This window comes from Oncorhynchus mykiss, chromosome 6 (assembly GCF_013265735.2).
Source record: "Oncorhynchus mykiss isolate Arlee chromosome 6, USDA_OmykA_1.1, whole genome shotgun sequence".
NCBI classification, from domain to species: domain Eukaryota; kingdom Metazoa; phylum Chordata; class Actinopteri; order Salmoniformes; family Salmonidae; genus Oncorhynchus; species Oncorhynchus mykiss.
This window is the reverse complement of record NC_048570.1, coordinates 85,490,096-85,508,270: the sequence shown is the minus strand read 5'-3', so window position 1 is coordinate 85,508,270 and position 18,175 is coordinate 85,490,096. Positions and strand designations below refer to the sequence as shown.

Below are 18,175 nucleotides of genomic sequence, written 5' to 3'. Positions count from 1 at the left end.
GAATCATCCCACCATCCAGTAGGTAGACACAGACAGAATTATCCCACCATCCAGTAGGTAGACACAGACATAATTATCCCACCATCCAGTAGGTAGACACAGACAATCATCCCACCATCCAGTAGGTAGACACAGACAGAATTATCCCACCATCCAGTAGGTAGACACAGACAGAATCATCCCACCACCCAGTAGGTAGACGCAGACAGAATCATCCCACCATCCAGTAGGTAGACACAGACAGAATTAACCCACCATCCAGTAGGTAGACACAGACAGAATTATCCCACCATCCAGTAGGTAGACACAGACAATCATCCCACCACCCAGTAGGCAATGTTTATCATAGAAGAATGTAGCCAGCTACATTTCCACCTTTTTTCTTGAAATTGAGCTTACATTTGAACTTTATACCGGAGAAAAACTACACTGGAGGAAATGACCTGCTTTTGATCCAATGACGAGCAAATACACTCCATCTGAGTGGAGAAGTGCAACTGAAGCAGGAAATGACTCCTTTTACATTCATGATTTGGAGCGAATCCTGACTGAAGCTGAGCAGAATTTACAGTAAGAAGCCTTTTTAGATTTGCGTTTACATAACGCAGCAAGATGTTTTATCTGCGTCTCTTCTTTCCCTTTCTGTGTGAAACGCAGAATCCTGAGTCAACACGACCCCATGCAGGCAGCGGCATACAGTCATACTCCCTCTCCAGCTAGGGCCCTGATCACGGACACACCCACATGTAACTGGTGTGAAATGGTTCCCTAGTTAGCGGGGTGCGCGCTAGTAGCATTTCAATCGGTGATGTCACTCTCTCGGAGACCTTCAAGTAGTTTCCCTTGCTCTAAGGCTTTTGTGGAGCAATAGGTAATGATGCTTTGAGGGTGACTTGTCGATGAGGGTCCCTGGTTCGAGCCCAGGTAGGGGTGAGGAGAGGGACAGAAACTACACTGTTACGCACACACGTCAATCATTCCCAGAGCCCCACCCCCCTCATTCCCAGGGTGATGGTAGTGTGAAAGACACTTGTGCATAACCTGAATGTATTACCACTAGGTAATGACTGTGTTCTCGGGATGTGTGAGGCTGGAGAAAGGGGTCAGCACCTGGGCTTGAAGGTGGGGGACTGTGGGTATAGGAGGAGTGGGTAGGACTGGGCAGTTTACAGTGGACCAAGGCACCGCAGGAATGGAGAAGAGAACTGTGCTGGGATGTTTAGACTGTATGATGTTATGGTAATATTATGGGAGAGAAATGGTCATATTGAACTGTTCTTTCCCCTTCTGTTAGTCATAGCATCTTTCCCCTTCCGTTACAGTCATAGCATACAGGGGATGTTCTTTCCCCTTCTGTTACAGTCATAGCATACAGGGAATGTTATTTCCCCTTCTGTTACAGTCATAGCATACAGGGAATGTTCTTTCCCCTTCTGTTACAGTCATAGCATACAGGGAATGTTATTTCCCCTTCTGTTACAGTCATAGCATACAGGGAATGTTCTTTCCCCTTCTGTTACAGTCATAGCATACAGGGAATGTTCTTTCCCCTTCTGTTACAGTCATAGCATACAGGGAATGTTCTTTCCCCTTCTGTTACAGTCATAGCATACAGGGAATGTTCTTTCCCCTTCTGTTACAGTCATAGCATACAGGGAATGTTCTTTCCCCTTCTGTTACAGTCATAGCATACAGGGAATGTTCTTTCCCCTTCTGTTACAGTCATAGCATACAGGGAATGTTCTTCCCCCTTCTGTTACAGTCATAGCATACAGGGAATGTTCTTTCCCCTTCTGTTACAGTCATAGCATACAGGGAATGTTCTTTCCCCTTCTGTTACAGTCATAGCATACAGGGAATGTTCTTTCCCCTTCTGTTAGTCATAGCATACAGGGAATGTTCTTTCCTAATGCATTTTTCCTTTCTCTCTCTCTTGCTCGGTCTATTCATGTCTTTGTTTTTCCCTCGCTTCCTCTTTTCACAGATTCGCTACATTTCTCAGACGCAGGGTTTGCCTGGGGAGCATCTGTTGAATGTGGGGACGAAGACGGCACGGTTCTTCTGCAGGGAGTCTGACTCCCCCTACTCAGCATGGCGATTGAAAGTAAGAAGGACCCCTAAGCCCAAAAGACATCTCCAGCAGAACCCCCCTCCCCCCAGCACCCTCTCTCAACCATTCCATACACTGACCCCTCTTTCGCTCCTCTCCACCAAAACACACACACCTCTTAGCCCGGCACTGAAAACAAACCTTCATATTATCTCACCATCACCAAACATTCTCCCACCAGAGAAGAAAACCCCAACACAAGCATCCTCTTTTTCACCGCTTGAACCAACTCTGGAGATAAAGGCTGAAGGGATAAACCAAATCCTTATTGTTCTCCCTGTCTCTCTCTCTCTTTCTCCCTGTCTCTCTCTCTCTCTTTCTCCCCCTGTCTCACTCTCTTTCTCCCCCTGTCTGTCTCTCTCTTTCTCCCCCTGTCTCTCTCTCTCTCTTTCTCCCCCTGTCTCTCTCTCTTTCTCTCCCTGTCTCTCTCTCTCTTTCTCTCCCTGTCTCTCTCTCTCTTTCTCTCCCTGTGTCTCTCTCTCTCTTTCTCTCCCTGTCTCTCTCTCTCTCTTTCTCTCCCTGTCTCTCTCGCTCTCTTTCTCTCCCTGTCTCTCTCTCTCTCTTTCTCTCCCTGTCTCTCTCTCTCTCTTTCTCTCCCTGTCTCTCTCTCGCTCTTTCTCTCCCTGTCTCTCTCTCTCTTTCTCTCCCTGTCTCTCTCACTCTCTCTTTCTCTCCCTGTCTCTCTCTCTCTCTTTCTCTCCCTGTCTCTCTCTCTCTCTTTCTCTCCCTGTCTCTCTCTCTCTCTCTTTCTCTCCCTGTCTCTCTCTCTCTCTCTTTCTCTCCCTGTCTCTCTCTCTCTCTCTTTCTCTCCCTGTCTCTCTCTCTCTCTTTCTCTCCCTGTCTCTCTCTCTCTCTTTCTCTCCCTGTCTCTCTCTCTCTCTCTCTCTTTCTCTCCCTGTCTCTCTCTCTCTCTCTCTCTTTCTCTCCCTGTCTCTCTCTCTCTCTCTTTCTCTCCCTGTCTCTCTCTCTCTCTTTCTCTCCCTGTCTCTCTCTCTCTCTCCCTGTCTCGCTCTCTCTTTCTCCCCTTGTCTCTCTCTCTTTCTCTCTCCCCCTGTCTCTCTCTCTCCTCCTTTCTCTCTCCAGTCGACTGATGAGCATGAGACCGAGACAGGGATGAAATCGAAGGAAGCAAGGAAGTACATCTTCAACTGTTTGGATGACATGGCGCACGTAAGTCTTGTTCCACAGGATGTGGACACCTTCAGCTGGTCTAACTAGACCGTGTTGATGAGTCTCAACTCAGGAAGCTCATGGTTAGATGATGTAGGTCTGAGAGAGAGGAAGTTCACCTTCAGCTGGTCTAACTAGACCGTGTTGATGAGTCTCGACTCAGGAAGCTCATGGTTAGATTATGTAGGTCTGAGAGAGAGGAAGTTCACCTTCAGCTGGTCTAACTAGACCGTGTTGATGAGTCTCGACTCAGGAAGCTCATGGTTAGATGATGTAGGTCTGAGAGAGAGGAAGTTCACCTTCAGCTGGTCTAACTAGACCGTGTTGATGAGTCTCGACTCAGGAAGCTCATGGTTAGATGATGTAGGTCTGAGAGAGAGGAAGTTCACCTTCAGCTGGTCTAACTAGACCGTGTTGATGAGTCTCGACTCAGGAAGCTCATGGTTAGATGATGTAGGTCTGAGAGAGAGGAAGTTCACCTTCAGCTGGTCTAACTAGACCGTGTTGATGAGTCTCGACTCAGGAAGCTCATGGTTAGATGATGTAGGTCTGAGAGAGAGGAAGTTCACCTTCAGCTGGTCTAACTAGACCGTGTTGATGAGTCTCGACTCAGGAAGCTCATGGTTAGATGATGTAGGTCTGAGAGAGAGGAAGTTCACCTTCAGCTGGTCTAACTAGACCGTGTTGATGAGTCTCAACTCAGGAAGCTCATGGTTAGATGATGTAGGTCTGAGAGAGAGGAAGTTCACCTTCAGCTGGTCTAACTAGACCGTGTTGATGAGTCTCGACTCAGGAAGCTCATGGTTAGATGATGTAGGTCTGAGAGAGAGGAAGTTCACCTTCAGCTGGTCTAACTAGACCGTGTTGATGAGTCTCTACTCAGGAAGCCCATGGTCAGATGGTTAGATGACATGGGGCCGTAGGTCTGAGAGAGAGGAAGTTCACCTTCAGCTGTTTGACTGAAAAGGCTAGAACATGTACGTACATCTCATTGCTGGAAAAAACCCATTCTCTCATCTCTAGTCATATGCTAAGTGACATGCTAAGGTTCAGCACCCAACACTTAGTTTGAAAGTCAAGCCTCAGGTGAAACCACAGCTGGAAATTCCCTGACAATGAGATCATGGGTTGAACATTTCCCTGCTGATGTTTTTTTGAGTTGGGGGGTGATTATGTAGATATGTAGAGACGGGGGATGACGTAGAGACGGGGGATGACATAGAGACGGGGGATGACGTAGAGACGGGGGATGACGTAGAGACGGGGGATGACGTAGAGACGGGGGATGATGACGTAGATGTGTAGAGGCTGGGGGGGGGACGTAGATGTGTAGAGGCTGGGGGGGCACGACGTAGATGTGTAGAGACTGGGGGGGGGGGACGTAGATGTGTAGAGACTGGGGGGGGACATAGATGTGTAGAGACTGGGGGGGACGTAGATGTGTAAAGACTGGGGGGGGGGGACGTAGATGTGTAGAGACTGGGGGGACGGGACGTAGATGTGTAGAGACTGGAGGGGGGGACGTAGATGTGTAGAGACTGGGGGGGGACGTAGATGTGTAGAGACTGGGGGGGGGGCGTAGATGTGTAGAGACTGGGGGGGGACGACGTAGATGTGTAGAGACTGGGGGGGGGCGTAGATGTGTAGAGGCTGGGGGGGGGGGGGCGACGTAGATGTGTAGAGGCTGGGGGGGGGCGACGTAGATGTGTAGAGACTGGGGGGGACGTAGATGTGTAGAGACTGGGGGGTGGGGACGTAGATGTGTAGAGACTGGGGGGGGACGTAGATGTGTAGAGGCTGGGGGGGGGGGGTGACGTATATGTGTAGAGGCTGGGGGGGACGACGTAGATGTGTAGAGGCTGGGGGAGACGACGTAGATGTGTAGAGGCTGGGGGGGACGACGTAGAGGCTGGGGGGGACGTAGATGTGTAGAGACTGGGGGGGGGGGGCGTAGATGTGTAGAGACTGGGGGGGACGTAGATGTGTAGAGTCTGGGGGGGGCGTAGATGTGTAGAGACTGGGGGGGACGTAGATGTTTAGAGACTGGGGGGGGACGTAGATGTGTAGAGACTGGAGGGGGGGGGGGCGTAGCTGTGTAGAGACTGGGGGGGGGGGCGTAGCTGTGTAGAGACTGGGGGGGACGTAGATGTGTAGAGACGGGGGGGATGTAGAATGCTGTAGATATGAAAAATGCCTCATCGTTCCACTTATCACAATGGTTGGTTTGATGTTTTCATATTTGATAAACTTCTGCAAAATGTGTGGTATTTTTAACTTAGGAAAGGATTATTCCAGCATTGTGACTGTTTATACTGTTTGTCCCTTAACCAAGTCTCCCTTGACTTGTAAAGCTGGTTTAAAACTTCCTGCGGCTCCAGATGGAATGGACACAAACACTGGGAAAGATAACAGATGACCAGTTCTCCTGAGCCCTGACCTGCCTCTCTCTCCCAGGTCAACTTGGTGATGAATCTGGAAGGTAGTGACCTGTTGGCAGAGAAGGTGGACCGAAGAGAGTTTGTAGGCCTGCTGAAGAGGATGTTGTGGATCGATGCGGAGAAGAGGATCGCCCCCGCGGAGGCGCTCAGCCACTCCTTTATGTCCATGCAACACCTGCTCGACTTCCCCCATAGCAACCAGTGAGTTTCCCCCACTGTCTTTCAGACGGGTTGACCTTTTCGTAGAGAAGAGACATGATGAAACATTTAGTTATTTGTAAAAGGAGGACAAGCATAAAGAATAGCTGGGGCCTGCTATACTGTGATGAAAATAACTCCAACCCCCTCCTTTCCTCTCTCCATCAGTGTCAAATCATGTTTCCACATCATGGACGTTACCCGCTCTCGTCCTGGTCCTTACGACACGCTCAACCGGAACAAAGCCCCCTTCGTCAGACCGGTGACCACCACCACCACCACAGTTAACCTGACCGGGCCCTTCAGCAAGATGGCTGCCATCCACAACCAAGTAAGTAGCTTCACCACATCAATACAGTAGCCGTCACATGGAGGGAAACATTTCCGTTTATATGAATAGACGGCTATATGACAATGTACCACTGCTAGAGCTGTTAGACTGTATATTAGATTTGAATGGAGACCGTTTTATCAGACAAGTCTTCATTTGAGTAACAGCTAGACCAAGGCGTGTTTTCCCCTGACCCAGACCTCCAGATGGTCGGAGTGGATAACATGGGGCTTTATCGCCCCCCTCGTCCTCACGTGGAACTGTAACCGTTCACCTTCGCTGTCGTGGCAACGGCAGGGCGTTACGTAGGCTATGTCATGGCAACAGCGCGGGTGCGTTGTGTTGCTGAGGAGAGAGATGGTTGAAGTTTGGAGCCATCTGATCCTATTAGACAGAGATGAGTTCAACTGGCCTCATACTGTCATGTTTTCACTTTGTTATTCTAAATACCAACCAGATATTTCTGGAAATACAAGTCCATCTTTGTCAACACATTAGAAGTCCATTCTCATATCAACTGTTGGTACAATGTGAAGGTGATGGCATCTGAACCTCATATACCACAAGCCCAATTGAATCAAGTTGATATATCGACACATCCTTAATTCTAGTGCATTTGTGTTCAGTATTTACCCCTGGGGGGGCAACAGAATGGGTGGTCTCTAGGAAAGCCTTGCATTTGTGTTCAGTATTTACCCCTGGGGGGGCAACAGAATGGGTGGTCTCTAGGAAAGCCTTGTGTGTGTAAAACACATCCGCTCTGATGTAGGTGAACTTTGATTGGTTCCAGTTACAGGAAGTATTAGGTGGGAAAATGCACCAGATCGCCCAGTATTCACCTCTCAGAATGCTTTGTGTTGACTGTCATGTGTATGGGGGGGGCCGGTCCCTGTTCTGGGTGGACTTTTTTATTGGACTTTCCAGACCTTTGATCATGTTGGATTCAGCCCTGGTCTAATTCCCTGGATTCAATATTGTAGGCCGGGCACAAGAGGTCAGAGCAGTGACCTCTGAACCACAGGCTCCTGCTCTGTTCTTTGTTTATTCATAAAGTGTCGGAGTAGGACTGCTGATCTAGGATCAGTTTTGCCTTTTAAATGATTTCATAATAAGATTATATGGACAGATCCTAGATCTGTACTCTTACTCTATGCTTGGTGCATACGGCACTGCTGTTTGGCTCAGACTCCAGACAGGCAGGTCGCCATCTACTGGGGATGTGAGGCTAATGCGGATTATATGTTGGAATCTTTCAAGACTTACACTAGGAGGTTTTTAATTATGGAGAGTCAAAGTTTTGGTATTGTTTTCCTTATTTTGTTCTCTGAAACACTTTCTTTATGAAAATAGTTATTGAGGCCACAATTCCCCTTATGTTGTGCTGATGAAATCCCTGTTGATAGACCGTCTGTGTTGATCTAACCCATTAGTTTCTGTAGTAGATGTCAGGGGGCTCATGTCTCTGTGTTGATCTAACCCATTCGTTTCTGTAGTAGATGTCAGGGGGCTCATGTCTCTGTGTTGATCTAACCCATTAGTTTCTGTAGTAGATGTCAGGGGGCTCATGTCTCTGTGTTGATCTAACCCATTAGTTTCTGTAGTAGATGTCAGGGGACTCATGTCTCTGTGTTGATCTAACCCATTAGTTTCTGTAGTAGATGTCAGGGGGCTCATGTCTCTGTGTTGATCTAACCCATTAGTTTCTGTAGTAGATGTCTCTGTGTTGATCTAACCCATTAGTTTCTGTAGTAGATGTCTCTGTGTTGATCTAACCCATTAGTTTCTGTAGTAGATGTCTCTGTGTTGATCTAACCCATTAGTTTCTGTAGTAGATGTCAGGGGGCTCATGTCTCTGTGTTGATCTAACCCATTAGTTTCTGTAGTAGATGTCGGGGCTCATGTCTGTGTTGATCTAACCCATTCGTTTCTGTAGTAGATGTCAGGGGGCTCATGTCTCTGTGTTGATCTAACCCATTCGTTTCTGTAGTAGATGTCAGGGGGCTCATGTCTCTGTGTTGATCTAACCCATTAGTTTCTGTAGTAGATGTCAGGGGGCTCATGTCTGTGTTGATCTAACCCATTAGTTTCTGTAGTAGATGTTTGGGGGCTCATGTCTCTGTGTTGATCTAACCCATTAGTTTCTGTAGTAGATGTCAAGGGACTCATGTCTCTGTGTTGATCTAACCCATTAGTTTCTGTAGTAGATGTCAGGGGGCTCATGTCTCTGTGTTGATCTAACCCATTAGTTTCTGTAGTAGATGTCAGGGGACTCATGTCTCTGTGTTGATCTAACCCATTAGTTTCTGTAGTAGATGTCTCTGTGTTGATCTAACCCATTAGTTTCTGTAGTAGATGTCTCTGTGTTGATCTAACCCATTAGTTTCTGTAGTAGATGTCAGGGGGTTCATGTCTCTGTGTTGATCTAACCCATTAGTTTCTGTAGTAGATGTCAGGGGGCTCATGTCTCTGTGTTGATCTAACCCATTAGTTTCTGTAGTAGATGTCAGGGGGCTCATGTCTGTGTTGATCTAACCCATTTGTTTCTGTAGTAGATGTCAGGGGGCTCATGTCTCTGTGTTGATCTAACCCATTCGTTTCTGTAGTAGATGTCAGGGGGCTCATGTCTGTGTTGATCTAACCCATTAGTTTCTGTAGTAGATGTCTCTGTGTTGATCTAACCCATTAGTTTCTGTAGTAGATGTCAGGGGGCTCATGTCTGTGTTGATCTAACCCATTAGTTTCTGTAGTAGATGTCAGGGGGCTCATGTCTCTGTGTTGATCTAACCCATTAGTTTCTGTAGTAGATGTCAGGGGGCTCATGTCTGTGTTGATCTAACCCATTCGTTTCTGTAGTAGATGTCAGGGGGTTCATGTCTCTGTGTTGATCTAACCCATTCGTTTCTGTAGTAGATGTCTCTGTGTTGATCTAACCCATTAGTTTCTGTAGTAGATGTCAGGGGGCTCATGTCTCTGTGTTGATCTAACCCATTAGTTTCTGTAGTAGATGTCAGGGGGCTCATGTCTCTGTGTTGATCTAACCCATTAGTTTCTGTAGTAGATGTTTGGGGGCTCATGTCTCTGTGTTGATCTAACCCATTAGTTTCTGTAGTAGATGTCGGGGCTCATGTCTGTGTTGATCTAACCCATTCGTTTCTGTAGTAGATGTCAGGGGGCTCATGTCTCTGTGTTGATCTAACCCATTCGTTTCTGTAGTAGATGTCAGGGGGCTCATGTCTCTGTGTTGATCTAACCCATTAGTTTCTGTAGTAGATGTCAGGGGGCTCATGTCTGTGTTGATCTAACCCATTAGTTTCTGTAGTAGATGTTTGGGGGCTCATGTCTCTGTGTTGATCTAACCCATTAGTTTCTGTAGTAGATGTCAAGGGACTCATGTCTCTGTGTTGATCTAACCCATTAGTTTCTGTAGTAGATGTCAGGGGGCTCATGTCTCTGTGTTGATCTAACCCATTAGTTTCTGTAGTAGATGTCAGGGGACTCATGTCTCTGTGTTGATCTAACCCATTAGTTTCTGTAGTAGATGTCTCTGTGTTGATCTAACCCATTAGTTTCTGTAGTAGATGTCTCTGTGTTGATCTAACCCATTAGTTTCTGTAGTAGATGTCAGGGGGTTCATGTCTCTGTGTTGATCTAACCCATTAGTTTCTGTAGTAGATGTCAGGGGGCTCATGTCTCTGTGTTGATCTAACCCATTAGTTTCTGTAGTAGATGTCAGGGGGCTCATGTCTGTGTTGATCTAACCCATTTGTTTCTGTAGTAGATGTCAGGGGGCTCATGTCTCTGTGTTGATCTAACCCATTCGTTTCTGTAGTAGATGTCAGGGGGCTCATGTCTGTGTTGATCTAACCCATTAGTTTCTGTAGTAGATGTCTCTGTGTTGATCTAACCCATTAGTTTCTGTAGTAGATGTCAGGGGGCTCATGTCTGTGTTGATCTAACCCATTAGTTTCTGTAGTAGATGTCAGGGGGCTCATGTCTCTGTGTTGATCTAACCCATTAGTTTCTGTAGTAGATGTCAGGGGGCTCATGTCTGTGTTGATCTAACCCATTCGTTTCTGTAGTAGATGTCAGGGGGTTCATGTCTCTGTGTTGATCTAACCCATTCGTTTCTGTAGTAGATGTCTCTGTGTTGATCTAACCCATTAGTTTCTGTAGTAGATGTCAGGGGGCTCATGTCTCTGTGTTGATCTAACCCATTAGTTTCTGTAGTAGATGTCAGGGGGCTCATGTCTCTGTGTTGATCTAACCCATTAGTTTCTGTAGTAGATGTTTGGGGGCTCATGTCTCTGTGTTGATCTAACCCATTAGTTTCTGTAGTAGATGTCGGGGCTCATGTCTGTGTTGATCTAACCCATTCGTTTCTGTAGTAGATGTCAGGGGGCTCATGTCTCTGTGTTGATCTAACCCATTCGTTTCTGTAGTAGATGTCAGGGGGCTCATGTCTCTGTGTTGATCTAACCCATTAGTTTCTGTAGTAGATGTCAGGGGGCTCATGTCTGTGTTGATCTAACCCATTAGTTTCTGTAGTAGATGTTTGGGGGCTCATGTCTCTGTGTTGATCTAACCCATTAGTTTCTGTAGTAGATGTCAGGGGACTCATGTCTCTGTGTTGATCTAACCCATTAGTTTCTGTAGTAGATGTCTCTGTGTTGATCTAACCCATTAGTTTCTGTAGTAGATGTCAGGGGGCTCATGTCTGTGTTGATCTAACCCATTTGTTTCTGTAGTAGATGTCAGGGGGCTCATGTCTCTGTGTTGATCTAACCCATTCGTTTCTGTAGTAGATGTCAGGGGGCTCATGTCTGTGTTGATCTAACCTATTAGTTTCTGTAGTAGATGTCAGGGGGCTCATGTCTCTGTTGATCTAACCCATTAGTTTCTGTAGTAGATGTCAGGGGGCTCATGTCTGTGTTGATCTAACCCATTAGTTTCTGTAGTAGATGTCTCTGTGTTGATCTAACCCATTAGTTTCTGTAGTAGATGTCAGGGGGCTCATGTCTGTGTTGATCTAACCCATTCGTTTCTGTAGTAGATGTCAGGGGGCTCATGTCTCTGTGTTGATCTAACCCATTAGTTTCTGTAGTAGATGTCAGGGGGTTCATGTCTCTGTGTTGATCTAACCCATTCGTTTCTGTAGTAGATGTCTCTGTGTTGATCTAACCCATTAGTTTCTGTAGTAGATGTCAGGGGGCTCATGTCTCTGTGTTGATCTAACCCATTAGTTTCTGTAGTAGATGTCAGGGGGCTCATGTCTCTGTGTTGATCTAACCCATTAGTTTCTGTAGTAGATGTTTGGGGGCTCATGTCTCTGTGTTGATCTAACCCATTAGTTTCTGTAGTAGATGTCAGGGGGCTCATGTCTCTGTGTTGATCTAACCCATTAGTTTCTGTAGTAGATGTCAGGGGGCTCATGTCTCTGTGTTGATCTAACCCATTAGTTTCTGTAGTAGATGTCAGGGGGCTCATGTCTGTGTTGATCTAACCCATTAGTTTCTGTAGTAGATGTCAAGGGACTCATGTCTCTGTGTTGATCTAACCCATTAGTTTCTGTAGTAGATGTCAGGGGGCTCATGTCTCTGTGTTGATCTAACCCATTAGTTTCTGTAGTAGATGTCAAGGGACTCATGTCTCTGTGTTGATCTAACCCATTAGTTTCTGTAGTAGATGTCAGGGGGCTCATGTCTCTGTGTTGATCTAACCCATTAGTTTCTGTAGTAGATGTCAGGGGGCTCATGTCTCTGTGTTGATCTAACCCATTAGTTTCTGTAGTAGATGTCAGGGGGCTCATGTCTCTGTGTTGATCTAACCCATTAGTTTCTGTAGTAGATGTCAGGGGTTCATTTCTCTGTGTTGATCTAACCCATTAGTTTCTGTAGTAGATGTCAGGGGGCTCATGTCTCTGTGTTGATCTAACCCATTAGTTTCTGTAGTAGATGTCAGGGGACTCATGTCTCTGTGTTGATCTAACCCATTAGTTTCTGTAGTAGATGTCTCTGTGTTGATCTAACCCATTAGTTTCTGTAGTAGATGTCAGGGGGCTCATGTCTCTGTGTTGATCTAACCCATTAGTTTCTGTAGTAGATGTCAGGGGGCTCATGTCTCTGTGTTGATCTAACCCATTAGTTTCTGTAGTAGATGTCAGGGGGCTCATGTCTCTGTGTTGATCTAACCCATTAGTTTCTGTAGTAGATGTCTCTGTGTTGATCTAACCCATTAGTTTCTGTAGTAGATGTCAAGGGACTCATGTCTCTGTGCTGATCTAACCCATTCGTTTCTGTAGTAGATGTCAGGGGGCTCATGTCTCTGTGTTGATCTAACCCATTAGTTTCTGTAGTAGATGTCAGGGGGCTCATGTCTCTGTGTTGATCTAACCCATTAGTTTCTGTAGTAGATGTCAGGGGACTCATGTCTCTGTGTTGATCTAACCCATTAGTTTCTGTAGTAGATGTCAGGGGTTCATTTCTCTGTGTTGATCTAACCCATTAGTTTCTGTAGTAGATGTTTGGGGGCTCATGTCTCTGTGTTGATCTAACCCATTAGTTTCTGTAGTAGATGTCAGGGGGCTCATGTCTCTGTGTTGATCTAACCCATTAGTTTCTGTAGTAGATGTCAGGGGGCTCATGTCTCTGTGTTGATCTAACCCATTAGTTTCTGTAGTAGATGTCAGGGGGCTCATGTCTCTGTGTTGATCTAACCCATTAGTTTCTGTAGTAGATGTCAGGGGGCTCATGTCTCTGTGTTGATCTAACCCATTAGTTTCTGTAGTAGATGTTTGGGGGCTCATGTCTCTGTGTTGATCTAACCCATTAGTTTCTGTAGTAGATGTCAGGGGGCTCATGTCTCTGTGTTGATCTAACCCATTAGTTTCTGTAGTAGATGTCAGGGGGCTCATGTCTCTGTGTTGATCTAACCCATTAGTTTCTGTAGTAGATGTCAGGGGACTCATGTCTCTGTGTTGATCTAACCCATTAGTTTCTGTAGTAGATGTCTCTGTGTTGATCTAACCCATTAGTTTCTGTAGTAGATGTCAGGGGGCTCATGTCTCTGTGTTGATCTAACCCATTAGTTTCTGTAGTAGATGTCAGGGGGCTCATGTCTCTGTGTTGTCTTCAGGCTTTAGCCCCCTCGGCCCCCTCAGTGATGCACCCTGGGATACCGCACCAAACAGGAAATGGCCAGTTTGGCTGCAGCGACTCATTTCAACAGGCACTCATCCTGTGCCCCCCAACGATGCAGGGTATGACTTCTTAATCTTCTCCTCTTTCTCCTCCCCCCTCCTCACGTCTCTCTTTCTCCTCCCCCTCCTCTCTTCTCTCTTTCTCCTCCCCCCTCCTCTTTTCTCTCACCCCCCCCCTCCTCTCTTCTCTCTTTCTCCTCCCCCCTCCTCTCTTCTCTCCCCCCCCCCCCCCCCCCCCCCCCCCCCCCCTCCCCTCTTCTCTCTTTCTCCTCCCCCCTCCTCTTTCTCCCTCCTTTCCATCCACCTCTATAGCAAAATCTACTGACTTGGACTTACTGTGGAACACATGTTTCCCTTTCCGGTCCTCCAGGAATCCCCACTAACGCGGCCAAGCCTCAGGGCTTCTCCGTACGCATGGAGACTGCTGTGCCTCTGGTCACCCAAGCTCCCTCCATCCAGCCCCTACAGATCAGACCTGGGCTCATCACACAGGTAACGAGAAGAGAGGGGGGAGCGGGAGAGAGAGAGTCCCTAGTATTCGGGCTAGCTGTGATTGAGTGATTCAGACCAACAGAGAAACTGACAGTGATGGAGAATCAGCAAGACACATCCTGGATGCATTTGTGCTGGGGATGTTTTGAATGTATTCAACTGAAATGTTGAATTTCAGTTGAATACATTCAACTTAACCCAACCCCTCTGAATCAGAGAGGTGCCTTAATCGTCATCCATATCTCCGGTGCCTGGGGAACAGTGGGTTAACTGCCTTGCTCAGGGGAACAGTGGGTTAACTGCCTTGCTCAGGGGAACAGTGGGTTAACTGCCTTGCTCAGGGGAACAGTGGGTTAACTGCCTTGCTCAGGGGAACAGTGGGTTAACTGCCTTGCTCAGGGGCAGAACTACAGATTTTTACCATGTCACCTCGGGGATTCGATCCAGCAACCTTTCAGTTACTGGCCCAACGCTCAAACCACTAGGCTACCTGCAACTCTATACCACTGAATGAATAAGTTTAGATAGCTATAGAAACCATGGAAACGGTGTTCTTCTCCCTTGCAGCAGACCTGGTCTAACCGCCCCCAGCAGATCCTGGTGCCCGCCTGGCAGCAGGTGACTTCAATGGCGCCCCCACCAGCCACCATGGCGTCTGACACTGTGGCAGGCCCACAGAGACTGGGAGAATGGGGGTGAGTGCTGTCTGTCAGCTGTTGACTGTCTGTTCTCTTTAGCGACCGTCAGTGACTAATTCATTTTTTCTCTCCGTAGGGAGCCAATAGGGAAGCTCCAAATGAATTTTTTGAAACTGCTTTGTCTGTCAGTCTGTTTTGTTGCTATGCTCTACCCTTGACAAGGACTTCTCTGAGAATATAGGACACAGTGTGATGGCTGTCTGTCAGACTGATGAGAATGAGTCACATGCCTCTCCTTTGAAGCAGGCGAGTGAGATCAGTCAGTTAAGTCTCTAATATAGATAATAACCTTTGGCTCGTTATCCCGTATTGTCATTTTCAGGAAGGTGCGTCCCCATGGCAACCAATACAGCTCTATGATGCCCCACCACCATCAGCCGTTCTTAACCAACCAGATGACCATGTCTGCCCACCAGCCAATCAGCATAGGCATCGCACACGTGGTGTGGCCACAGCCCTCTGCAAACAAGAGAAACAAGCCCTGCTTTAACAGGTAAACACACACACACACGCACACACACACACATACACACACACACACACAATCTGATCATAAAAAACCCTTCCCGTCATTTATTTCTCCCTAGAGGCAGCAATTTCACCTACAGCACCAACACCCAAAACTCAGCATGCCAGTCCCCAAAGATGGCCGACACCACAAGGAATGTCCCAGAGGGTAGATTCCCAGAGGCGGGGCGAGCTGCACAGCTGGAACCTGAACCAGAGCAGGAGGAGGAGCCTAGCTGCTGTAAGGCAGGTTCAGACTCTGAAGAGCAGTCTGCCTCTTATAAGCAGCGGCAGGCCATGGTGATGTCTGATCTGGCCAGCCCCACTGTTACTGTCATTAGTATCAGCAGTGATGAGGAAGAGGAGGAGGAAGAGAGAACACGGAGACACTCACTGGGGGAGTAAGTAACTCTCAAGCTCCTCCACAATCAGTCTCTTCAAATATCCACTACAGTCCACAATCAGTCTCTTCAAATATCCACTACAGTCCACAATCAGTCTCTTCAAATATCCACTACAGTCCACAATCAGTCTCTTCAAATATCCACTACAGTCCACAATCAGTCTCTTCAAATATCCACTACAGTCCACAGTCAGTCTCTTCAAATATCCACTACAGTCCACAGTCAGTCTCTTCAAATATCCACTACAGTCCACAATCAGTCTCTTCAAATATCCACTACAGTCTACAATCAGTCTCTTCAAATATCCACTACAGTCCACAATCAGTCTCTTCAAATATCCACTACAGCCCACAATCACTCTTCAAATATCCACTACAGTCCACAATCAGTCTCTTCAAATATCCACTACAGTCCACAATCAGTCTCTTCAAATATCCACTACAGTCCACAATCAGTCTCTTCAAATATCCACTACAGTCCACAGTCAGTCTCTTCAAATATCCACTACAGTCCACAATCAGTCTCTTCAAATATCCACTACAGTCCACAATCAGTCTCTTCAAATATCCACTACAGACTACAATCAGTCTCTTCAAATATCCACTACAGTCCACAATCAGTCTCTTCAAATATCCACTACAGTCCACAATCAGTCTCTTCAAATATCCACTACAGTCCACAATCAGTCTCTTCAAATATCCACTACAGTCCACAATCAGTCTCTTCAAATAGTCATTATCGTCTCAAACTCTGTATGTAACTTGTAACTAAAACCCTCTCTTCTCCCCCCCTCCCTCTTTCTTTCTCCCCCCTCCCTCTTTCTTTCTCCCCCCCTTTCTGTTTCTCTTTCTCTCCCCCTCCCTCCAGGTGTAAGGGCAATGCTGAGTGTGAGGCGTGTCAGAGCACAGTGAGTATGGAGAGAGTATGTTCCCTCAGCAGTCCAGACAGCACCCTCAGCACCAGCTCCTCTGCCTCAGCCCAGTCCAGCACCTCACCCTGCAAACGCCCCAACAGGTATGACCCAATGACAACAGCCGCACACATACATGTTGGGCCCTAACCTAAATGTTGCACCTACACCTGTCATAGTGTGATTGCTCTGGTCTGTTACAGTATAGAATGTATAATCTCTGTGTGTGATTACTCTTGTCTGTTACAGTATAGAATGTATAATCTCTGTGTGCGATCTGGTCTGTTACAGTATAGAATGTATAATCTGTGTGTGATTGCTCTGGTCTGTTACAGTATAGAATGTATAATCTCTGTGTGTGATTGCTCTGGTCTGTTACAGTATAGAATGTATAATCTCTGTGTGTGATTACTCTTGTCTGTTACAGTATAGAATGTATAATCTCTGTGTGTGATTACTCTTGTCTGTTACAGTATAGAATGTATAATCTCTGTGTGCGATCTGGTCTGTTACAGTATAGAATGTATAATCTGTGTGTGATTGCTCTGGTCTGTTACAGTATAGAATGTATAATCTCTGTGTGTGATTGCTCTGGTCTGTTACAGTATAGAATGTATAATCTCTGTGTGTGATTACTCTTGTCTGTTACAGTATAGAATGTATAATCTCTGTGTGTGATTGCTCTTGTCTGTTACAGTATAGAATGTATAATCTCTGTGTGTGATTGTTCTGGTCTGTTACAGTATAGAATGTATAATCTCTGTGTGTGTGATTGTTCTGGTCTGTTACAGTATAGAATGTATAATCTCTGTGTGTGATTGCTCTTGTCTGTTACAGTATAGAATGTATAATCTGTGTGTGCGATCTGGTCTGTTACAGTATAGAATGTATAATCTCTGTGTGTGATTGCTCTGGTCTGTTACAATATAGAATGTATAATCTCTGTGTGCGATCTGGTCTGTTACAGTATGTCAGATGACGAGCAGGAGAGCGGTTGTGACATTGTGGACGGCTCGCCTTCCTCCGACTCCTCTGGCCCTAGCAACAGCCCCTTCACCGAACAACGCTACATCGCCGATGGCAACCAGAACCGCGGGCCCCGTGTAGCGTGCATCGCCCCGGTAACGGAGCCCAGAAAGCCGGCGGTGCGCACCATGGTGGTGCCGCCCATGAGGGTGCAGAATAACAACCCCCACCCACACATCAACGAGACGCTAGGCAACACCAGTAAGCATCTAACACACACACACACACACACCAGACACCTGATTCACCCACAGGAAACAGACAACCGGCTGATTCACCCACAGGAAACAGACAACCGGCTGATTCACCCACAGGAAACAGACAACCAGCTGATTCACCCACAGGAAACAGACAACCAGCTGATTCACCCACAGGAACAGACAACCGGCTGATTCACCCACAGGAAACAGACAACCGGCTGATTCACCCACAGGAAACAGACAACCGGCTGATTCACCCACAGGAACAGACAACCGGCTGATTCACCCACAGGAAACAGACAACCAGCTGATTCACCCACAGGAAACAGACAACCGGCTGATTCACCCTAGACGTACACTTGACACACCTGGTTCACACAGCCCTATGGTTGAACAAACAGGTTCAGTAGTCATGAACAGGTGGCCACAGTTCTCTCATCATAGGTAACCACAACAGACACACCTTGCCCAGGGCAGACAGGGCAACAGAAAACAC

At 46.9% G+C, this 18,175-nt stretch overlaps 1 protein-coding gene across 4 annotated transcripts in view; it reads left to right on the top strand.

Annotated features, from left to right (window-relative positions):
- LOC110512935 (homeodomain-interacting protein kinase 3-like) overlaps positions 1-18,175 on the top strand; it is an 89,582-nt gene that overhangs the window by 64,903 nt on the left and 6,504 nt on the right. For 2 of the 4 annotated variants that reach the window (XM_036981296.1, XM_036981294.1), the window contains exons 4-14: positions 1,985-2,104; positions 3,194-3,280; positions 5,735-5,919; positions 6,085-6,247; positions 13,379-13,502; positions 13,813-13,934; positions 14,502-14,629; positions 14,955-15,125; positions 15,220-15,540; positions 16,411-16,557; positions 17,421-17,680. In XM_036981296.1, the coding sequence (XP_036837191.1) occupies positions 1,985-2,104; positions 3,194-3,280; positions 5,735-5,919; positions 6,085-6,247; positions 13,379-13,502; positions 13,813-13,934; positions 14,502-14,629; positions 14,955-15,125; positions 15,220-15,540; positions 16,411-16,557; positions 17,421-17,680 (1,828 nt within the window). Of the gene's footprint in view, positions 1-1,984; positions 2,105-3,193; positions 3,281-5,734; positions 5,920-6,084; positions 6,248-13,378; positions 13,503-13,754; positions 13,935-14,501; positions 14,630-14,954; positions 15,126-15,219; positions 15,541-16,410; positions 16,558-17,420; positions 17,681-18,175 lie in introns of all 4 variants that reach the window. The other 2 variants (XM_036981295.1, XM_036981297.1) reach the window with 2 other exon arrangements.